General features: G+C 51.5%; 1 protein-coding gene across 2 annotated transcripts in view; it reads right to left on the reverse strand.

Moving 5' to 3' along the window:
- Positions 1-21,986, reverse strand: part of LOC131209960 (probable G-protein coupled receptor Mth-like 1) — a 121,028-nt gene extending 99,042 nt beyond the window's left edge. For both annotated transcript variants that reach the window (XM_058203135.1, XM_058203134.1), the window contains exons 1-2: positions 20,905-21,986; positions 19,796-20,012 (exon numbers count right to left, since the gene is read on the reverse strand). In XM_058203135.1, coding sequence (XP_058059118.1) covers positions 19,796-20,012; positions 20,905-21,699 — 1,012 coding nt within the window. In that variant the 5' untranslated portion in view covers positions 21,700-21,986. The remainder of the gene's footprint in view (positions 1-19,795; positions 20,013-20,904) is intronic.
- Positions 21,987-24,678: the final 2,692 nt, after the last annotated feature.

Here is a 24,678-nt window from a genome sequence, read left to right on the forward strand (position 1 = left end):
AGCTCTTTAATGTAGCTGAATAAATGCATGGCCGTTAATGTAACGATAAGCTCCTTTCGCGCGGTCCAAACACTTCACTAGCGAGCGCAGACAAGGTTTGGCATTTAATATTTATTATCAGGAAATTACTGGAGCCCGTTGGACGTCGTTGGCAGCGTGCAGTGCAACCAAAGTTAAATAAGCAGTTTCGAAACGATAGAAACATCATCGTTACAGCAGCAGCAACAGCAGCCGACAGAGTTATTATCAACTTTGCCACTAGAGAAAAAAAAAGTGAGTAACGCCCGGGAAGTACTTCGCCGTCGACAGAGGACCGCGTGGCGTGGAAGAAAAATCACCTTTCACATCATCATCGTCATCAAACGATTGGACAACAACGACTACGACCAGACCTTAACGAAGTGGCCATGATGATGTACTTTACCGTGCCCGCCAGTGTTCTGGTGGCAAATAATTCATCCCCGACACCCGTCAACCGTGAGTCAACTTTCACTCAATTCGTTTCTGGCGGCGGCGAGCTCTCCCGGCGGCCGCCGTCTTTTGACTTTTTCACTCCCCTGCAGTGAAACTAAATTATAATTTCAACCTCCCCCACCAAGGATTGGTTCCGGACCGGCCACAACCTGGCCGTCGGTCGGGCGCCACCGAAAATGATGCCCGTTTTCTGCAGGTGAAATATGGTTTCGTCAGCCGTCTTCCGGCACACGTTTCAGTTCCTCGGGGAGCGTATGCGGAAACAAAAAGGGCTGCTGTTTGCCGGCGAGCAAAAACTTTCGCACCACCCCCCGACACGAGACTTCCGGTGGCGGGAAGAACCCGCCGCCAAAAACCCCGCAGGATGCAGGTTCGGTTGGCGCACGAACGAACGCGAACGCTCCTTCGCTGGCCAAACTTTCTCGACTCTAGAATGGAATGGTGCTCATGCCATTGTCGAAAATTCAGTCTCAGAAATGGCGGTAGCCAGAAGACTCGGTAATAAGGGAAACGGGAAGGCATTAAAGACATCCTCTGTCTGCATTCTGGTCACCGGGCAAAAAGTTGACTGGTGCGCGCGCGTTCGACCGCCATCATCGATGAACTTGTTCCCTTAATAACTGTCTTAAGACTGCCTTCACTGGCGAGAGGCCTCTCCACTCAGAGTTTCTGCCGGCAGAAGGTGGTGCATTTGCATGCTGACAAGCGACGCTGCGATCGCTTAAAACGGAGACAAACTCCGGCAGTAAAACCTGAGCTCCGGAGGGCGAAGAGCTGTGTGATCCGCGACGATTTGTACCGCGCATTAGCTCGTCGCAATCCGCAATCCGGCGGTGGAATCCTGTTTCTGGCCGCACCGGCAATGGCAGGCTTACAGGTAGCAATAAAACTGTTTTACAAGATCGCAAATGACAGATAAATCTAGTCCCGGGGACGACGACGACGACGACGAGATCTGCACACGATTTGCGTTTCACGTGATGGCGCACCGGAGATTGCGCCACGGTCACATGCCATCATCCACTCTCGGCGACGCTGTCGTTTCCGTTGTGGACGCAGGCTTCCTGCGAAGACGTTGCGCGGCCACTTGACGAGCAGCCACTCTGGCAGCCGGCTGCCGTGGATCGACGGCGAAAATCGAAAGGGATCGACGGCTGTCAGTTCCCTCTACAGGTGCATCTCGTGACGCGGAGCAAAAACGCGACTTCCGGTTCGAGGTCGTTTAACTGCAATAAGCTCCACTTTGACAGACATGCCTTTGGAAAGCTCAGCTCAGCTAGACAAAGTCCCCATGAGGCGATGTGTTGCCTCCAAAGCTGAGAAATTCTTCGGCTTGGGTTCGTTGATTAGAAGCGGTTTTTGCATTGCACACGAACGTCCGGAGCAGGAATCCCAATAATTTACTATCGTTTCGTACATTTCGAAAGGTTCGAAAAAATGCTAAAACAATGATGATGCACGATGCATGGGAATGATGCACAACCAGCAGATGACAAAGAGCCACTAGCTGGGAACGGAATAAATTCACAACCATTCTCCAGCCGAACACAGATCTTTGGCAAAAAAAGCGAAAACCCCACCAAAACAAATATCGTCCAGAGCCTAAGAGGATCCCACATTCCAGCCTTTCCAACTATGCAGCCGTTTGGAACAACAACAGCAGCAGAATGGAGAGAGTGGACCGGCGGATTATCGCACCATAAATCCGTCAGTCACATGTGAGTGGTGCGCGGTTCGGAACGCAGCAGCAGCATCGTATGTCACAAAAATGTTGCCTTCTCCGGGAAGCTACAGTTTCATACGCCGGTATTTGATACGCAGCCAGACTTTCAGGGCGCTCCACTTTTTATCCTTCCCATAGTTCGCTTCTGGTTGTTATCTATTGTGGCGGACGAAAGCGAAAAAAGAGCGGACCACGTCAAAACTCTTTCGTACTTTCGCCAAACCAACCACCGTCGAAACGAACAATTCAAAATATTTTTCCCGCGCAAACAATAATCTGGTGCGGCGTGTCCCTGTGTTCGTGGGGCCTAAACTATGTTGGCCAATAAGCAGCCCCGCGCCGAAAAGTCGCCTGCCGAGCTGTTGCTGACAGCAGAGTCGCCGGTGAGTTATGCTGCGATGCTGTTCCGAGCGAGTGATTTACGAACGGTTCGATCGGTTGGTTTGTGTTGCTTTGAAGTTGGCGTTTTTTGCTCTTTTAATAAACCGGCTTTCGGGTGCACTCGCCGCAGAATGGAGCTTCAGGAACCGTGGCGTCAGGGTTGTTTTCTCCGAGTAATCCCTGCACGCACACCGATTTCCCTACGCGCTCTGTCAGCGAAACCCATCCCCCACGGTGGCATAAATATGAAATGCTTTCTAATACCCCATCATCTCCAGCGAATGCGATCCATCTCAACGAGCCGCCGGTAATGAATAGTTTCCGTAACGGTTTGCGGACGTTGATTATGGGCCCTAAAACAAAACCCGAAATCTGGGGAAAGTACCGTACACTTCCCACTTTTGCATAATTACGATAATTGCATTCGGTTGTTCTAGTTACTTTATTCAGATCACTCTTGTTTTCGTGCGAACGGGGGAGAGATTTTTTGGTACGACGCCCCCGACGGAAGTACTTTCTAAATGGTGGTGGGCCACCAACCCCCTTGTTATGCTGCAACCCGCGCACGGTACGACCCTTCAACCGACGACCGCTTTTCACCGATAGTGATCTAAATTCGGAGTCGGAGCGACCCAAACGCGAAAGCAACATCCAATTTGCCGTCGTGAAGTGAAGGAACTCAGCCCGAAAGTAAAAACGGACGACCGGACGCGTTTTGAATGCGAATGCCGCCAAGAGTTTTGCATGCGTTTTTTTCATAGTGCTTCTGGAATGGGCCTGGGCCTTTCGCCCGGCGCCCGGAAGAGACGGCAGGAAGGCAATAAAAATTGAATCGATTGCCGGGCCAGGCCAGACTTACGGATCGTGGGGCCCCGGGACCCGGCCAGGCGGCCGGCAGCATGATTTAATTACACCGATAAGACTTGAGCCTCTTGACGCCAGCCAGTGTAAGAACGGCGCCCGACGCCAGTTGGTGGCGCCGCCACCGCGTCAACCGGCGACTGTCCTGGGGAGGTCTGCTTCATGTCTGGCCGCCACGGCGCACTCCATGATTCCATCTTTGATCTTTCGCCCGCCGCTTCTTTGTGCCCGAACGCGAAACTCTCAGCCCCAGAACCGGCGGACGGGCGGGTGGCGTAATTTGCGCCCATTTCCTACCGACATTTGGCCCCGCGTGCTACGCCAGTGCGAAATACCGCTCTCGGTGCTAAGTGCAAATTGCAAACAAATTTCACCGGAAGCGAGCGGACCACACGCGATGGACGTGTTTTCCGTTGGCGTATGAAAAATGCAAAAGAAAATTCTCGGAAAGCGAGTTTTTAAACGCTGCTCGCATATGTGGCAGTGCTGGAAGGATTAGAGTAAACACAACCGGAAACAACCGGTGTTTCGCGTGTCCGAAAGAACGGACAGATCCTATCGAAAGGCAGGCGCACCGTTATTCAGCTTTTCAATACGCGAACCTCAACCGGTCCTAAGCCCGAAAGTGGCGTTAGACACGCAAAACTGGGCTGTGCTGATGAGGCGGACCACTTTTTGGGCGAACAAACAATGGAAAGTAAAAGTTTGAACAGACATTTCGTCCCTAGAGAAAGTTTGATTAATGCAAAAAATCTAGCCGTCAATTTGGGACCTTCGGTTTTTGTGGCTGGCGCCACAATGCAATTATTTGTGCGCTTCATCGAAATAAAAAGAGGCGTTCTTGAGTCAGTATTGATTGCCATTATTCAACTGATTTGCTCAATTTATTTAGCACGTTTGCCGACCGTATCAAATCTGCTTCGAAACAGCCAAATGGCTACCCGAAGCGACCACTTACAGAGCAGAGAGAACTCCACGCTAATCAAGCGATCGATCGCAATTTAGCACCGGTGACACTCCGACGATGTATCATGTGACGCTGGCACATCCTTCCCAAAGTGCTGGCTTTCCTGCCGCATTCGATCCGAGTGAAAAATCAATGTTCAAACGCCAGCAGCCAGCCACGGGATACGTTTGAAGTGCACACTGCAAACAAATGGCGTGGAGAAGCAACACACACTCTCTCGTTTGTCGTCTCGACATAAAATTACCAGCATCGGTTCCGGGCTCGAGCATCGAAAATGTAATAAAACGCCCCGAACTGCTGCCGGCGGCGAAAAAAATTTATCACAGAGCACGAGCTTTATTCATAGAGCCCTGTTCCGGCGGCTCCTGTCGCACAGCTGTCGCATCACTGTGAGTGACATTTGCAAAAATATTGTCACTCCGTGTTGTCGGTTACATAACCGGGCCGAAACGGAAGAGGCCATGGGGCAATCCGCGGCCTGTTTCCCGAACAAAAAAAAACCACCTTCCCAGACGCCCGAAGAGATGGAAAATACACAACACTTTGATCATACGCGAATTGGAAAATGACTTTTCGGAGCGCCACCGAGGGCCAAAAAGCAACCCCCGGGGGCCCCAGGATGAGGGTGAAAAACACAATTTCCTAGTTTCGTCCTTTCGCGCGCGTTCACCATTTCCCGCGATGAAGTACCATAAAGTAAAGTGGGAAAAAGACGCCAAAAGCTATCGATGCACAGCGCTGCACGGCCACGCGCTCACTTTTCCATTTTCCACCCCGAAAAGGAACGAGCGACCGCGCGAGCGGAAAGCTTATTTTCCATTTCGGGCAGTGGGAATCCGCGCAACGGTGGCGCAGACAGCGCGGATTTGGCCGCATGGACGCTCGGCTGAAAACTCTTTCAATAATACGACAATAATGTAGATTAAAGAACGGAAGCCACCGTTTCCCCGGGGTTGCCAGGGAAAATCGAAATCGAAAAAAATGGGCGCCCTCGATTTTTCCACCCTTTACCCGCCGCCCCACATCGATACGCGCCTTTGCACGAGAGTTCCCGAATCGAAGGACGATTGCAGATTTTCAACACCGCCTCGCGTTCCTTATCAACGCGGCCACGGGTCGGGTCGGGATCGTTTGTTTTCGTTACCGCGACGGAAGACGCGGAACGCGGATTTTCCTAGGTCCAGCTAGGGTGAAGCCTTTCAGAACACCAGTGGCCCATGGTTCTCCGGCGCCGGAAGTCCACTGTTCGGACCGACAAAAGGTGGCCCCAAAACAAACGGCGTCCAAGTTGGATGTTATTATCCAGCCGTCCGGCCGGCCCCAGAATGCAACAACGACGAACAGCGATGGCATCCTTTTTCCGTGCAACAACTTTCGATAAAACGAGGGTTTTCGGTGGGATGGTTCAATGCCCAACAACCGGAGCGGTGTTCGAAGCTTCTACGGGAACACACCCACTCCGTAGACGGTCGTTAGGCAGAGGCAGAGTGAGTGGATTGAGCAAACTAACGACCGGTAGAAGGCCCAACTTGGGCACAACCCAGCAACATGAATCAACGCGTACAGTGCCCGGCAAACAAACACCATCGGCGGGATTTTAAAACGCAATTCCCTTCTTCACTCCCAATTTATGTTTAGGAAGTAAAGCACCAAAAGAAAATCGAAACATCGAATTGTATCGACTCGAAGCAATAGTCAACCATTTTTTTGTCTATTGTCACAATCTGCACGGGACTGTCGAGCTCGCCAGACCACCGATAGCACCGATCCAGGACAACATGGGCGCACCTGTAGTTGTCCGTGGGACCATGTTATTTCGCCCATTGCCACCCTCAGGTATCGCATCGCCACAGCAGCCCCTAGCCCGGACCGGGACACACCTTTGGTCATCGTACGAGTCGCGTCCCGAAATCAAGTGTTCTTTCTTCTCCGCTCGACCGGTAAAAGGCTCCACAGCCTCCCGGTGGGTGAATTTCGAACGGGCAAAAAACATTTTGACCGGAAGTTTCTCGCCAATAACGAAGCGAATAAAGTGCATCCTTGGCAGCGGGGAGCGTATCGATGCATGAAGAAAAAGATAAATAAAACTCGGGGAGGGATCGCCGCGATGCTTCGGCGATTATGTTGCCCCGTGTTGCATCGAACCCGAACGAATTCATTTTCATTCAACAACGTGCGCCATTTCGTTCGCGCCATGCGGGAACTTCTACCTTTGCTTCTCCGAAGTTCCGGCCCGGTGTCAGATCCCTAATTCACCGCTCCGACCGTAGACGGTGCTTATTCGGTATTCATACACACAAAACAGGGATTAGAAGGAGCAGTCGCTTCCGCCGCGGCGAATTTCCGGCAGCAACATCACCGTTTCCCTCCATCCCGGGAAAGCGTCTTGCTGCTTCGGTGGCCAAATATTTGCCCATGTTTTTCTCGCTCTCTATTTCGCTATCTAGCAGCAGGAGCACCATTTTATTGACTTATGGCTCGATGGAAAAGAGGACGCCCAAAGCATGTGTCCGTGTCTGTGTGTTGTTTGATACCAGCATAAATTAGCATAAAGGCGTTCGATTCTGTTCACGCTTCGAAGATAAAACGGTGGCCCGAAAGTGGCATCATTTCATGCATCGATACCAACCGCCACACTCGGGCGCGATAATCCAATTTCGTGCAGTTCGGTGCGTCGTCGCACACGGAGCGAACGAAGGCGAAAACCCAATTCATAACACGCCAGCATATTGGGCCGAAGGCAAAATTGAGGCAAGTTTACGATCGCTCGAATCGTGAACACGGTGCCCAAATCAGAAACATAAGCCTCACCTTTTTCAGGACCACTTTTTTGGGGTGCGCCGTGCCCGAGGCGATCGTTTAGTCATTAATTTCTCCTAAGGCTATCATTAAGTTACAAACAGTCCGCGAGCGGATATCATGTTGCAATCGGATCGCCATTTAAAAATTTGCCGAACGAACCCTAAACACCGGCCACCGTGTGCTGGCCCGTCGTCCAAGCAACGGCCAGCAAGCAACATAAACGCCAATTTCCCAACTTGGACGCCGGTTTTTTTGTTTGTTTCTCGATTTACAACCCGCTAATCATCTTCAAAGGCCAATCAAACGAAGCAGACGCGAAACTAGGCACCGACCACCGCCCGATGATGGCCCAACGTACATTGGAAACCCCGCTTTCGGAGGGCTAGCACGACGCGAAACCATTTACGGACCGCGGCCACCGACCATATTGGGGGACCGGTGGTTGCAGTTTGCTAAAACGGGGCCCAATCGTCAGTCAGCGTCAGTGGTGAGCCTCCTTTGGGAAACGTACACCGTCCAAAAATAGACCATGCCAACACAACGAAAACAACTCATCGCCTGCCCAAAAAAAGGCTGGCGGCACCATTTTATCAGGCCCCCATTTTGGCCAGCGAGGGCCCAACGCCAGCGTCAGTGTTTGCCAATTTGCAAGCCTTGACCGTTGCATAGCAGCATAATTAGTGGTCCGTTGGGCGAGCGGTAGGTGCAAAAAATCGTGACAACCCCGGTGAAGATGCATCGCCCGGGAAGAACGTTGAAGCTATGCAAACGGAGCATAAATTGGGGCCGCACTGTGAGTTCTGTAATTTTGAACTGTTTACACTCGGGAGCAGCCCGAATTGGAGCGAATTTAGAACCGAGCCGGATCAGCTAGTGGGGGCTAAAAAAAACCCGGTTCCTCATAACTACCGGCCAACGGCAAACGGGCCCTCATATGAACCAGTTACACCGCCAGCCGGAAGAGTAATGCCGCCGCAAAAGCATCCATAATGAACCATCACGGAGGCCCCAGCAATAAAACCCACGAAACATGAAAAACAACCGAAAAACGAGTGGTGGTGTATAATTTGCCGGTAAATGCGTATCTTTCATTGCTCCGTTCCTTCGCATCCGGGAGTTCCCGTTTTTATTCCTCGGGAAGACGAAGGAACACCCCGTAACGGTAGCGCAAGGCAGCTTTTCGGTGAGCACGGTACCCGCTGCTTTGGTGCATAATTTTTCCGCCAGTTTTCCTACGACGTTGGTGCAACGACGAAAGCGAATCGACGGGAAACGACACGGAACAAATGGACAGCCGGGCCGGGGCGACCATATGATGGCTTCCTGATGGCTTCCCAGACCGGACGTGGGTCGACCTTCGGGTTCGACCCCCTTTTCTGGTGCCAACGAAGAACCGCTATCAAGGGGCAGCAACAGCCAGCAGACAGCCAACCAGACAGACGCAGGCCACCGTGGCTTGTATTTAGCGGAAACATATCATGAGTCAGACAAACACAGAAACGAAAACCGCGAGCCGCAAAAGTAACGGATCGTCGCGGTCTCCGGGAACCAGAGAAGCGAACGGCCAGACGGCGACCCCGTTGTGTCTGGTTCTGGGCAAGTTGGGTCCCCACCGGGTGCAGCATATTATGCGAAACCGTGGGGGAGCGCCCCACTTTGGCACCCGATCGGTCCGAATGGCAGCTTTATTGTGCAAACAAACGAAAAATTTTGAACAAAAAGTTTCGCTTGGTTTCGTTCCAACCCCTCACAACCGGTATTTCCGCTCCCCCGGGGGGCTTCTTCTCGGCGGGTGGCTTATGTTTCATTCAACACACAGCACAACCACCGCGATACGGACGCGATAATTGTGGGTCCGAAAAATTAGCACCCGCACAAAGTGGATTGACCGATGATCGCCAGGCCCGTAATAATAACAGTAATAAGGATAATCCGAATTTAGTAAACTGTGAAACGAAGTGGCGCGATTAGCAACCCGCGATTCCCGTCCCGGCCAAACGAGCTCCCCGAACTGATCGCCCTGGGCGATTATTTGCAGATCGATGTTGTGTTTTCCTTCGTTCTCTCTCTCTCGCGCGCTCTTTCACGGGGTCCCGGTTAAGGGGGAAATTAGGGCAAGAAAATGTGCGAAAAATTTTCAACAACCAATCCCCGCGCTTTTTCGGGCCTCCCTAGGCCCCCCGAAACCAATGTTCGTATGCGAATGCTCATGCCGCGGCCCGGCACGGCCCGAAAAACTAGCCGCAGGCTGTTCGTCATGCCAGCATTTCGTTAATTATCCGTCTGGCGGACAGAATCGGCGAACGTTAATGGGCTTTTTCCGGGTAAGCATTTCGCGTCGGGAAAAACCGACATCGCAAGCGGGCCAAGCGGTTCCATTCATTCGCGTCTACACCACAGACGGCGGGAAAACCCTCGGTGCGCGAGGGCGATGCTTTTCCGGGATGTGGCGAAACTGGTTTCAGAATTTTTTAGCTCATTTCCCGAATCGAATGAAAATGGGGGGGAAATAGCGCTTCCTGAAATGCATCAGCAGCTTCACCATTTCCAGTGCAGCATAATTGTCCACCGAGCGCCCGGGCGATCAATTGCGCGGTGCACGGTTCATTAAATGATTTGTTTATTATCGTCGGGTGGGTTTTCATGGAAATTTTCCTCCAAATTTATCTGATTTACCCCATCGCTACGTCGGTTGGCACTCACCTGGCAAATGGCCTGCTGTAGTGGGTCTAGTGGAACTTGGTTTTTCAATTAATTATGCTCAAACTACGCATTCGCACCGAACAGATTCCAATTTTTTTTTGCCTGCATGAAGTCGTAAATTCACGGGCTACGTTTACCAGGCTGTAAAAAAACCCCGATCCTTAACCATGTGGCACCGCCACCGTTTGATGTGGTCATATGTTGCTAGTAAATGTTGCATAAAATACTAACCGCCGACAGCCGGCATCGTCTGCCAGCGAGAGCAACGCGAAACACCCCCATCATGATGAAGGGCCTGTTTTTTGGGAAGGTGGATTTTTCATAATTTTTAAAACACGAACCCGGCCGAACGGAAAGCAAACAAAACGAACCACAAACCAACCCTCCCGAAATTCGCTACTTCGCTCCGCGGTCTATAGTTAATGAGTGTTTATGTTCAGCCGGTGCCCTTTGAGGGTGGCAAAACCACCGGCCGGCCACAGGCACATTGGAGCGTAAAGCAAAAATTCCTGTTCATACGGGATTTCGCTCGCTCTGCGTGTGTTCGCCTTCGCCACGAATTTAATATTTAATCAAAATTCTGATTACCCAACGCGCAGTGGCTTGGCCGGCCCGAAAAATCGCCCGAAGGTTCAACCAACACCGCCGCGATCCTCAGCCCGTGGTCCCGAAAGGGGTTAAATCATAAAAAAACGAAGCGACCCTCCCATTCGCAGCACGCTGACGCCATCATAGGTGCCGCGCGCAAACGGCGCGAAAGGAAAAACGTTAGTCTTAAAATATTTGTGAAATATTTTTTGACAAATTTATAAACCTCCATTCGGCGAAAATCGCAGAGAACGGACAGAGGAAGGAAGAACCCCAAACTACCCATCGCCGTTACCGAAGTTACAGCAGCAGGATGACTAGGGTTTGGCGCACGCCGTCCAATCGGTGGCCACGCTTTCAAACGATCAACCGAATAAACCAGAAACCGTTCACCTCTGCACCGTGTCCCGACGGCTGTGACGTGCGTGGCCATGCTACGCCCGGTCCGGGTTATGTGTTGCGTTGTTTATGCTGTGTTTATCATTTCATAAACATAAATTGCCAACCGTTGAATAAACACACACCTGCGAGCTGGGCGGTGGCGGTTCCTTTTTGCGCGATAAGCTGACCGTTTTCTTGGGATCCATAACCTGCTCGAATCGAACCGATTCTTTCAGTTGGTCTTGCATTCTAAATCTGTGAAATCCAGAAATAGTTCCAGGTAAAAGTTCGAGCAACAACCTCAACTAAAATGTTCTCCATGTGGTCCATGTACCATTTTACACAATTTAATAAAAGTATATAACCAGGGCACAGAGAGCATACCAAACAATGGTCTTCCAACGAAAACGTCGCCGGGACGTAGAAGAAAGGAAAGCGCCCAAAAAGCTGGCAAATTGCCTAAAACAATCGCCCTCGCTTCTCGTGGGGGTGGTAGAAAATCGAAAACATGTGCCACAACCACCCACCCGTAGCATAACAATGTAAAACAAAGGGTTACACACGCCGCGTGTCGGGTGAAGTTTCATGTACGCGACACGGAGTGCAGCGAGACCGTCTCGGTGATTTTCTGTACAATATCAACCGGCGGCAGCCATTCGCCGAAATTGGCACCTCGCTTTTGGAGCATGGAGATGAGTTCCGTCGGACGTAACCTATTTGCGAACGGAGAAAAAAGCTACCACCAACTGTCGCTGCAGCAGGAAGTGCACTTTGGTGCATCGAAAATTGCACCCTGACGTGGCACACTGGTCGAAATAGAGGGAATTGAGTGACACCGTCACAAATGGAGGATTCGATCGAGCGGAGAATTAAAACATTGATCAACCGTTTATTTGTTGTTACACAACGTTTAATATTCTGCAGTTGGTGGTATTTTGGAATATGGTAAAAATATTTCAACCCGAATTTACTGCATCGCATTCAAAATATTGCCACACTTGCTGCTCACTTTAGCATGTGGTTCAACATCTCACCTCGGAATCGACACCAGACACCCGAGCAGGACCAGCAGAGTCCGTTTGCCGCTATTAATAAAACGCGATCCGGGTATGTCTGTCCGGTGAAACCTAAGTCCTCCTACAGCACGGACTAATAATTAGTGCCACACACACCTGTCGCAGTGTCCGGCCAGGTGGAACCAAAAATGTGTAAATTGGAACGCCCCACCAGACCGGAATGTGTCGATAATCGTGCGCCGTGCTTTAAATTCCGTTCACAGTGGACCGGCATTTTATTACGATCGCCATATCGCCCCGGGAACGTGTCAGCCATCGTCAGATTCCGATCCGGTGTTGGCAAAAATTAGTGCACAACCCGTTCGTTCCCGGTCCCGGTCCGGACAATTAATTTCGCGTAACCCGGAAGCCAGGACCACGCTTCCGTATGTATGTGGGACTGCATCCTGTTGTCGATCTCATTAGTGTTGATTGCGTTTACAACGACATCATTACACGGCGCCAACGAGCCCAGCTCGAGTGGTCCACGGCGGAGGTCCGCGAAAAGTTTGTCGAAACGATATAGAAATCAATTTGCATTAGCAGCGCACCGTCTGGAGCACACCCAGCAAGATGTTCCGGTGTGCCGATCATCCTGCCGGCCAGTGGCCAGAGCATACTGCCCGCGGTGGTACACGTGGTGACACAGCAACAGCACCAGCACGATTGAAATAATTGTCCACCGAGGTCAGTTTGCATCCAGCTTGCGTCTAATCAACCAGCACCAGCCCGGGTCGAGAACCGAGTGTCCGAGTGGCCGCAGCGCGCCCAAGGGTGTCGCTGGTCAATATTGACACCAATCGAGAAAATGAGAACAACGACGTTCCACCAGGCCACTCTCCTAGACGAGCTAGCTCGGCTCTGACGACAGCAGCACTCGGCGCATCTCCTATTAACTCAACGGCCGCGCGGCCAGAAGGGTGTGAAAAGATCACTTCTGCTAATTGCAATTTACTGACCACGACCTGCCTCTGGTGGGCGTACCCTGACACACTCTCGCCCAAGAGTTTGCGGTCCGGAGTTGTGAAGGGTTCTGAACTTTTTTGCATCAAGCAGAGCGCCGAGAAGCAGCTGTCGAAGTGAGGCCACCACAAACTGGAACTATTTTTACACGATTTTATTTTTGAAATGTATGCAACAAATCTCGCTGCCACGTCGTGTTCTGGTGACTATTGAAGCATATATTTCATGTGCCTGGCACACAAGCCGAGAGAAAGAGAGGCGGTCTACGAACGGCCGACGGGGGAAAGTCCCCGGGCAGCAGCGAATCATAAACAGTCATGATTACTATTTACGAACGCATCGTAGCCATTTATTAAGGGCGAGCGGCACCCACAGCGGACGGACGTGCCCACATTACATCACGGGGCCCACGACGGAGTAGGAGTTTGCGTGACATTTGCACCGTCGAGTTTTCGCTTTGATGTTGCCAATCACGACAATCCGTGTGGGTTGGGTTCGTTGGGATTGTGCGGGGAACGGGACAAAATTACACATCTCAACCGAATACCCATCATCAGCATCATCATCAACAGAGCCACAGACATGACCCACACCAACACGGCCGACGCTCCGATCACGGATCATAAATTTTCCAAATTACAATCGGTCCCAGCTTGGCGCACATAAATCAACACCCATTACGAATCGGTCCGCTCGGAAGGAATTTGCAAACTCCGTTGCCTCGGTGACCCCTCCCACCAAAAGGACACACAATCTTCCGCCCACGGTGATACCGCGTTCCGGCTAGCATCAACCTGCCCTACCTACTCGGAACTCCCTGATAGCAGTAGGGCGGAAAATTAAACTAAATCCCTCGCGCTCATCCGGAGCGCATCGGTCCGGTCATCCTCCCTTCTCAGTTCCGATTTGTTCCGAAGACACTTCTTTCGCCGTCGGATTATTAAAAACCGTTCGCCCCTTTTTTGGCGCCCAGCTAAGCACATTTCCAACCGAGCAGACGGGAGGGTCCCGGGCCACGACCACAACCGCCACTTTCACCCGGCGGGAGGGTGGATTTCATTTTGATTTGAAATTTAAATTACAGACTACGCTGCAACGGGACTACACGCGCGGAACGAGAATTAGTTCTGTTTCGTTCCGTTTGATGAATGGTCTCTCTCCTGGGTACCACCGTCTTGGGATGGGTGACAAAATGGCTCTTGCTCTCTGAGGATTTCCAGGTGCATCGAGTTGGCCCTTATGCCACAAATTATGACACTTCACTGCCGAGATCCTTATGCCCCTTGGTGGGGTGGTCATCGAAATCGGGACCCATCGGTATCGCCCTTCGGCAGATGGTGGTTGTAATGAAGCGCACTACGATTCGGTGTGCACTCATCGTGCTCAAATTAACTGCTAAGCCGTTGCCGGAGCCCGGGGATCGACGTTAATGACGCAAGAGTGACTTTTCATTTGCTGCTGCCCGCCGGGGTGGAAGTTGCGTGAGAAGGCACGTTTTCGGCGCCATTAAAAGTAAAGGGAAAGTGGATGAGAACCACCTCAAAAACCTCGACTGCCGACTCTCTTTACTCTGATTACACTTTGATCTTAATAAATTGCGAGATTCGTTTGAGAAAGCACAAAAAACGGAATAAAAAATTATAGGAATTTCCGTAGGAGAACCAGGACGTCCCTTTCGTTTTCCTTCAATTAGAAACAGGATACACCACAAACGGAGACTCCCATCGCCTTCTCTACGAACACACAACGTCTGCTGCCGACAGTTGTGGCCGGCAACGTGTACCGGAAGAGAAAAACATTGGAGAAGACGGCAACAGATTATGAATATCAAACGAAAATCACTGCCCATGAATATTTTTCGCATAATCCCAACCCGAACCCGTCAAATGTGGGCTCTGCCAGGCATCTCCGCATCGGCCACGGGTGAGAAAAGAAAAGATATTTGCAATTTTATGATTCATTTCCTACGATACAGCCAACTCCAGCCGGAAGGACCGATGCAGCATCCGGCTCCGTCGTCGTTCAAGAACCCGATGGAAGTTCAGTTAGGGGACGGCAAAAAAACCGGAGGCCGACAGCTTCTTTTCCATTAAAAAATCCCAACGTTTTTTCTGAATTGTGGGACCCTTTCTTTCCCATCTCCGAATCGATCTGACAGCAAATACCGGCCCCCTATCCAGGTTGGTCCTGTCGCGTGGGGCAATTTTACAATTCGTTCCCGGAAACGGAACGAAACCGAAAGGAGAAAAACTCCATTTTCCGGATGGTCCCACGGGCGGGCCCCCCCCAAAGATCCTGCCGGTGGTGGTTGACGGCCGTCAGTAACAGACCACGATGGGACCGACGGCGTACCTTTTCCGATTTCCGACTAATCCACCCCGATGGCCACTGGCGACTGCGCGGCGATCCATTAGACAACGTACCGGCGACCCCTTGGCTCCTTTTACGCTCCGCAGGATGCTTGTGCGGGAACGGATTCGGGCGTAATCTGGAAGCCGTTCTGCGGTCGTCCTTGTAAAAAACAAAAATTGACCCCCAGCAACCAACAACCTCCGGAGCTAAATGGCACTCGACTGTGTACACAAACCGAGCGACGCTCCGTTCGGTGAAATCAATTTATTTATCGAACCATTTTCCGATTCCGATGCGTTCTCGCACTGGCACGGCACTGGCACTCGAGTCGGCTTAAGGTCAGGCCTTAAGGCCTTGTGAGGTCGGTACTCGGTAATAATACGTTATTTATGTCCTTTTCCGGCATCCGGCGCGGCTCGTGTCTTCACAAAGAAAGCGATTAGTCCTTCGAGGACTCCACTGGCCAATGGCAAACAAATAGCTGGGAGCAGATGGAGGGAGGTGGGCCGGCCGGACACATCTCATTGTCGTCCATCATTGCCAGATTTTACCGCAGCATGCGGTTTGCGGCAGTCGGCACCGGCCACCGGCGCTCACCGGAAAACCGCAAACCGCCGGGCCGATGTACCGTGGCAAGCATAAGGAAGTGAACGCCGAGCCCGTCTTGGGTGGTGCCGTATGACAATAATTTCACCCTCTTATCGCGCCCTTACCGTACTCGAGTGCGGCTGGATACGACAACTTTCGGTAATTATACCGAAGTTTGATTGCTCCAACCATTATTGCATGCCCCCTCCGGTCCCGTGGTTTATCGTTATCAGTGCCACCCCGGACATGCTGCTCCAGGGCCAGCCGATGTCCTGCGGAAGAAAGCTGTCCTGCGGCACGCAAACCGCCGAGACCGAAGATGATACGCGGCTCGGGTTCAGCCAATAGACGTCCAATGGTATCCTTTCGCTCGAAGTGCCATCCTTCACGGCACAGGAGTAAACAACCAATTTTGCCAGAACAATCACACGGCCAAGCGAGCGGGCGCAGACGGCCACATTAGTGTGGTTCCGGTTTCCGCCGATGGCACGTGATTTTAATGACCTCCCAAACGTGGCCGGAAGAAGACGAACAGGATGCACGTTCTGGTGTGTCCCAAGTAATGGAGCATTTCAAGGGACAGCAGTGTGTTGAGAAATTAACCCGACCCCATTCAGAAGCAGCAAGGCTTTAATCAATCTTATTAGATGCAATTATAGGCCACCGATGTATGGAAAATTCATGCAAATTATGTTCATTGGCTTAATGTTACAAGAACCCACAGAGCATCAGCCAAACGATTGTTTGATTGTCCAAAAACTGCGCGTACGGCTGAAATTTAAGTGAGTAACTCAGAAGGTTGAGATCGGAAACATATCAGCTCACCCTCGTATTCCAGTAAATTGCGGAAGCCAAAAATATTCGTTCTTCAAATGGGGAAATGGAAACATAATCACTTTGCTCAATGCCCTTGACACCATTCACTCAAAATTGCCTGAATATGTAACCAACTTGTCGCGGCGTACGTTGATTGCCCTATGGGCGAACGACACCAGGCCCTGAATGGAAACACTCTTTTCATAAGTGATCCAACATGTGAATTCTTCGGGCAACCCTTGCTTAGCTACTAATCGCAGGACATCCCTAAAAATTAATTTCATTTGGCCACCCTCTCTCAGCTCTGCTTGTAAAAATGGTAAATCTCTGGTCCAGGACAGGGCTCCTATTGGCCGTTAGACACATACGAGAGATTAATTTTATTGCCTAATGTTATGCTTGGTACGGGTACCATATCCTGGGGTGCTGTTGGGCGTCCATTCGTTATGACACATGAGGTAGTGACCGTTGGCCACCTAGCGACTGATGACGGCATTTAAGTTAATGTTATTATGCATCTCCGGACACCTGCCAACACACCGAAGACCCTTTTGCAATTAAAAGGCTTCCCATCGCTACGAGTCACCCACGGTGAGCCTCATCGCTCGATTATTGGCCGTTACCTTAAGTGTCCCCATCACTGGGGGGCCACCCCGAATTGATATTCCAAAAGTTCGTGTTCCGTAATTTCCGCCCTCACGTTTGGGTCTGGACTCCCCCCGCGACACGTGTCGCTCGCAATTGAACGGGTTATAGCAGGGAACTGCAAAAGGCATAAATTAAAGATTTCAATTTATGATCTAACGCCAAAACGTTCTCTCTATCTCTTCCTCGCTTTAACCAGTGTCCCCCAGCGCGCAAATTCCACTCGAAAAAGGAGTGCCCGTGTGGGAACGAAAGACACATAAACATGTTCCGCTCTGACCTTCCCAAAACCCAGCAGCAGCAACCGGCGCAAAATTGTCGACCATGAAAACCCGTAAATCGAGGCAGAAAATCTCCGCCAGCAGTCCCCGTCCCTTCACCGGAGGAAATTCCGGCATTTTCGCCAACTCCTGCAACACGGCGACGGCGGCGACTACGGCGGCGAGGAGATGATCCCGTAAAATGATTGCAGTGATTTAGATTACATCAATCCGCACGAGCAAACGGTGGCGGCCAACGGAACCTGCAGCGTTGCCGCCGAACCCCTCGCTTCTGCCACGGCTACCCCTCCGCTGTGCAGAAGTTGGAAATTGAAATTCGAAATGCAACGGAACGGGTCCAAGATATCTCCGGGGCCGATAGCCAAAGTCAGTGGCCACGCCAGTGAGCCGCCGGCAGGGGTGGCGGCAACAGCATTAAATAGTGAGCTCGCTCACTCGCCCGGTCGGTTGAGTTACTTCGGCCCCTCACTGGTTTGCCAAAACTTTTTGCTGGAAGGGTACGAACTTCACCTACCTTCCTGTTGGGCTGCATTTACGATCTGCGTGGCTATCAGTCTATTTTCCGGGCAGGCCACGTCGGGGAAGCGGACCACTGTACTTTCTGCCTGCACCGTGCAATAAAACGTTCTATAAATCTGCTACGGATGAGCAGATCCCGGGACGGGCCGAATGGATGACTCGTATCGAATCGGGCAAACTGATGGTGGATACACATCATGGGTGACTTTGTCATTCAAATTAAATACAAACATACCGGATATATTTCACTTCACGCCGGACCCGGTTGCTTGGATATCTCCTAATGCTCCTATCTTTGCAGTTACATAATTTAATTTAATAAATTATCCGTAAACTGTTGTGGGAACTTCTTTTGAGCAAACTTAAATTCTTCTTTGGTCTACGAAATTCCAACCAAAGCCGGCAAACGGAACATTTACCTCCGAAGGGGAAACAATGTTGCAAACGTTTCCTTCCAACTTTGGTCCGTTTGCTCTTAACTTGATTTGAAATAAATTCTTCCTGAGGCACGTTCCGTCTCCTCGAGGTTGAATATTCGACCAATCGAGTGGTTCACCGGGCAAGGCCACAAATCTCACCACCACCGTAAACCGCCGGCTCTGGACCGGAGTCACACTATAAATCTATCCAAATTCCAGCTCCCAGCCAGGGCTCCAGCCCGCCCAGAAGCCCACAAGTCCTGGGAAGAATGAAGTTTTCGTTTCGCCAAATATCTCCCAAAATGCTCGAGCAGCACTAGTCTTCCTGCGGCATAATCCTATCAGCGGAGATCTATAATTTACGGACAGTAGCGTCGTCGCAGTCGCAACTATAAAGGTCTGACCATTGCAAAGGTTTTCCGCAACTAGAGCAATCTTGGACTCAGTTACATGCACGCATTCGAAACGTATTATCATGTTATACAGTTTTCGCTAACGATGCCTCATACATAAATTTGTACCGTCCACAGAATGTTCCCAAAACAATCACCACCATGCCCCGGTTCGACCCACAGTGGGTCTTTGGTTGAGAGCCGCGAATTGAGCAATCTCTTGCGGGTCAGCCAACGCAGGACCTCCCGCTGCATGGGGCCATTTTATCCATTCACACATGCCTAGGTCTTCCAAAATTTATTTCTCAGACTGCGTTGGATGGTCCACTGCGAGCAGGACACACAACAGCTCGGCCGACATCATCACCATCGTGTGTGGCCACGCCAGTCGTTATGCTATCGTAGATAAGGGCCTCACTTTGTGTACTTCTTTAAATCATAAATTATCAACACTTAGGGCCTTCGTCCACCATCGTCCTGGGAGAATGGCGACCAAGCCGACCCTTTCGGGCTAGCTAACGGGTGGTGCGGAAACAAGCGCACTAAGCTCCAATAAACATGGCGAGCATGCGAAAAACACATAATAAGATCTTAATTATAGATAACCTTCCTCATAAATGGTGCCTCACGTTCGACCTCTCCGGGACTCGGACGGAACACACCTTCCTGTGGATAGTGAAACAATCGTTTCCTTTCTTGCCACCGAACTGTTGGCGGGTGGCTCAATCACGACGGGGGTTCTAGTTCGAGAACTTGTCCGAGGCCTATCACCACGGACAGGCAGAAGGCGCGTTGCATAATTGTATAATTTGACTCCTCCTTTAACCGAATCTCGGGACAACATAAAACCACCGCAGCAGTGGCGTGCGCTCCGGGTGTACTTACCTATCATCGTGCAGCCGGGGCCGGTGATGGAGTTGCCGGAGAGTTGAGTGATGGCCAGCAGCAGATCGCCCACCAACAGACAGGCGACGTAGTGCGTTTGACAGCGCCAATGCAGGACGTGATGCTGCGACGGCACCAGCAATCCGGTGGCCAATGTGGCCGCCAGAAAGATGGTCGAAATCAACAGTCCGGCCGAGTACAGCGCAAAACGACCGTCCTGAAACGAGGTTTAGAAAGCGTAAAAGCGAACGAAAGGTTAAATCAACATACTCATGGATCGTTATAGTTTGTAGTCTAACTTAGCGAACTATACTCAAAATCATTAGGATATCAGAACTTTTTTAAAGATTGTAAAATAATCTTATCCTTTTCCCAACTGTTACAGTGAACCGTTTGGAATCAATTCTCGCTTCTTCAGCCGTAAAAACCGGAAGAGGCCAAAAAGAAATAATGCTTATCTCTACTTATTGCATTTTTCCAATTAATGTTTGCATAGTTCTTCGGCCCATCAATGCTGGGCAAGAATCAATAATGAACGTTCTCTCGAAACTTGAAACCGCTCACTGAACCGCCTGAAGCATTCCCGCTCATCACCAGGCAGGAGGCAGGAAAAACGAAACAATATTGTGAATGTTATGAAAATCATCATCAACATCAACACCGTTACGAGCGGGCGAACGAGCCACCCCTTCGGGGCACCGAGTTTCCCGTCAATAAGCGTAAACTCGCTTGAGGGTTTGATTCAAATCGCCAGCAGCAGCAGCACCAATCACGGAGCTACTCTCGAACGGAACGGAAAATCGCCTTACTGGCGAGATAACAACGTGTAGCGCCGGGCCGAAGCTAAAGACCCTTCAGCGAAACGACTACGACGACAACATCCTGGTAGGGCAATGATGCGGAAGATTTAACACAACCCCCCATCACACGGAACGGCCCCTGCCGGGAGGATGAATGGAAATTGATTTTTCACCCAAAACCACTCCCTCGGTGCGAAGAACTTAATTCCCCCGGCCAGCGGCCCTTCACAGAATCGCTGTCCGGTTGGGGTAATTTGATGCGATTCGTCGTGTAATCCAATTTTGGGTCTTGGCATCTCGCTGACCTACCTGTCTAGCGATGGGCACCGAGGCGGGCTGAAAGTGTTCGGAGCACGTGAACACGTAAACTGTGCGATCGTCATCTAGCACGTGCTCCAGACAGTACTCGCTCGAGGTGAAGATCTTGCCGGACTCGATCATCACCGAGCCGGTTTGCTCCTGCAGCCGCGACTTGTCGTAGATGCCGGCGATCGCGTGCTCCTTGCAAGCCGGAAACCCGTAGCTCAGCTCCACGTGGGGCGAGTGGACGATGCGCGAATCGTACAGTTCGTGTCCGCGGGCCAGATTCGTGCACGTCCGGTTCGCCTTGTCGTACGCAAAGTTCGGGCCACAACAGCGCCACACGACGCTCGTCGTTTCCGGGGCCACCAGCGAGTCCATCTGGCTTCCGTCGCCGGTAATGGTCGTCCGGCACACCAGCGCCACCCGTTCGTCGACACAGTAGTCCGCCAGCGCGACCAGGACATGCTTTTGGTTGAGGAACAGTGACCCGTTGCCCATCAGCGTGACCGCATTCGAGGCGTACACCGTCGGCAGCGGACAGGACTCGGGCAGCTGTTGCTCGACGAACTTCATAAACGGGGGCGCCGAGCCGATATCCTTGTACATGATGTTCTTCGCCGGCAGGTAGATCGGTGGCACCCACCGGGCGATCCCGCCGGCCACGCACTGCCGCGCCGACTCGTTGTAAAACTCGCCCAACCGGCAGCACTTGTTGATGCGCACCTCCTGCGGCCGTGTACCGGCCAATGATGGGGACGCGATCAGGGCCACGATCGTCACCAGCGAAAGTAGGGCGCACATTTTTGGTCACTACTTGTTTTTCTTTATTCTCGTTACGTTTTTTGCTTCCACAAGGGCAAGGTTACTTCTTGCCTTCCGGTTTATCGGCCGTTTTTTTTCTCTCTATTGAACTATACTTAGCTTTACACTCACGCGCGCGTCGATCTCTCGCTCTGTTAAGGCAATTTATTGACACAGATCTGGAATTCAACCGAGTCCAGACAGCACCCGGCAACACATCATCATCATAATGCACTTGTATTTTTCTCCCGTTTCGCTTGGCTTTTCCCTTTTTTTTATTTATTTACCGCTCCGCGCCGTTTCTCCGCGATCGAGATCCGAGCGCAATCGAGACTTATGCGATGCACTTGACGGGCGCTTTTCTCCGATCTTCGTACCACTCGCGAAGCACTTGCTTTACAAAAACGGCGCTCGGTGACTGGTGCCACTCGGGGCTGGGGTTTATTTTTGCGGCGTACAGATCCGTGACTCACTCACGCGATCGCTTCTTCAACCGGAACTGCACTTGCCGCGGGCTCACGCAGGCCGATGAAACATATGCGAAAACGATGCGACACTCGCTGTTGGCACGTTCGTCCTACAACACAAGAGAGAAAAAAAAAACATAATGAAATGCGGTTAAATGCGAAACAATAGAGGCCGGTGGATAAAGCAGTGCGTTGAGCCCCGATCAAGACTAGCGATACCGGCGATCCGTACCGAGCCGATGCGTTGCGTTGAATGTGCGTGAAGTGCCTCGCGGGGTTTTTGTTGAGTGAGAGAAGGCAAGCGCCGGAAAGGACCGACACGGCTGCGCACCGCCCAGCGGCACGCGAATAGACATCGCGCAGACACCGTGCGCCGAGCTAACGAAAATAAATGCAGCTGAGTGCAGCTGACAATTTAAATAGCTTTAATCGCAAAATGTATGTCGGTCAACGACAGAAGATCAGGCAACGATCAAGCTTGGATGGAACGCATCCTGCCCGCAGAGTGTTGGCAGCTTGACTGGCCGAGTGTGTCCACAGTTATTTGTTTAGACAAACTCACTTTTGTGCAACTATTTTTACACTTCTGAAGGAGAATAAATTTACAGCACGATTAAGGTTAGTGCGCGAAGACACATATGGAGCATTATCATGATGATACGTGTCGGTTTCTGATATTGTTTACATTTCCCGCGTCCGCCCGAGTTTGCCCGTTCCCGTTGATCAAACAATCATTGCGTTCCGCGCGGATCGGTGTTTAGTGAACATTAAGGACCAGTTGACAAACATTAACACACGGAGAGAAAGGAAAATAAACACTCCTAATTGCACGGCATTACCGCCCGAGAATCGAGAGGCGAACGGCGTATAATTATGATCCTGCCCCGATACGCGCCTGCCATTAAGATGTCATAAATGTAAAATTCCAATTTCGTCCCACTGAACCGGCCAGAGGACCAAGAATAAGGGGTTTGTTTCTTCTTCTTTTTCCCGCCCGTAAGTAAATGGAGCAGAAGGAGAGCGCACGAAACGGGGACCGGTGGATGATAAGAGCCGAGCGAAAGGGACGCAAAGCACAATAATCTCAGAACACGGCCGGCTCGGCCGGATCGCCATCGAATCGAAAGCCGTGAGGAGACCGTGAGACCCGAGAAACTCCTTCGGTCGTTCCGGTGAACCTGTTTCCCCACCGGCATGTGACCGATCGATCGGTGCCCCCGCCAATGGACGTCACGCCGGTCGGTCGGTTAAAAACCGGTTTTGCGATAAGCAAACGATACATCCATTCCGACGCCCGACGCCCGATGCAACCGAATTTGATCGGCGGCCGTCGTGAGCGCGTCATCAAAACAGGTCCAGTCCTGTGTCCTGTCCATCCATCCGCGAGGGGCAAAACGAAAAAAAAGTATTAATATGAGAAGAGCAAGCGCCACTCAGAGAAGAAAGGGTTCATAGTTTCACGACCGATCGAGACGGGCCGGGCCAAAGCGGGCCTTACAGCGGAGCGGATCAGAGTTTACAAATACACCAATTAATTACTGTCACCGGGTGCGTAACGCCACACGCACACCAGCACCAGTGGCCCCGGGCTGCAGATTACCGATCGCGGACGACGTGAAGCCATTTGCAGCTCTACACCGTTAAACCCGGGCGCCTGGCGATTCTCATTACGAGGCAAAGATTGGATCGTTCAATTCCCGAAAAGATGATGCGAGGCGGCCGACCCGAGAAGCTCATGATCATGAAAGATGACTAATTTACCCATCCGAACCAGCGACAGGGGCAGGGAGATGACCACTCCTTTTACGAGGCGGAACGAAATAGAAGCTCATTTATAACCCAACAATTTGTACGCGCTCTCCACGGTGCCGGTCTCGGTGATGTAAGCCACAACCAATCTCCGCTCCGCCTGCCCCGATGCATTCTTCTTCTTGGCCGCCCGCGGCCTTCGGTGGGTTAATTAGATTGCGCACCGCATTTCTTTTCGTTTCTGCGCTATTTCACTCTCCGTTCTGTCCGGTGGCGTCCGACCAATACCAGCGAACTGATGCTGCCGGTGGCTGAGAAAGTGCAGGGCAGGGTACGGGGAGGAGCGGTGCGGTCTAACACAGGCCCCTCTCGGACACACGGTTGTGTAGAACACGCGGCAAGAAGAAGGGAAAAACAAAAGCCTAGAACGGCGGGGGATGGAAGAAAAACGAAACCTCAGGTAATGAAACGAACAACGATCAACGGCAGAGCGAAGGGGCACAAGAATGGCCGCGGCCGGTAATAAAGAAATACCTTTCCCAGGCCAATCCGGAGCGTTCGAGTCGGCCGGTTAAGCGAACGATCGCGCTTCGCTGCGATCGGACGAGCGTTGCGCTATTGTTTCGCTGCACGGGTGGCCTATTCTAGAGCCATCTTCCATTGTATCGCTCCGGGCGCAATACTTTCTAGCATCAACACACGGGCGCCATTGCTTGCTGTCTCCACGCACTCGATCTTGTGTTTGCGACAAACAAATCCCGGA

The sequence above is a fragment of the Anopheles bellator genome, chromosome 2 (genome assembly GCF_943735745.2).
Source record: "Anopheles bellator chromosome 2, idAnoBellAS_SP24_06.2, whole genome shotgun sequence".
In the NCBI taxonomy this organism is placed as follows: Eukaryota; Metazoa; Arthropoda; class Insecta; order Diptera; family Culicidae; genus Anopheles; species Anopheles bellator.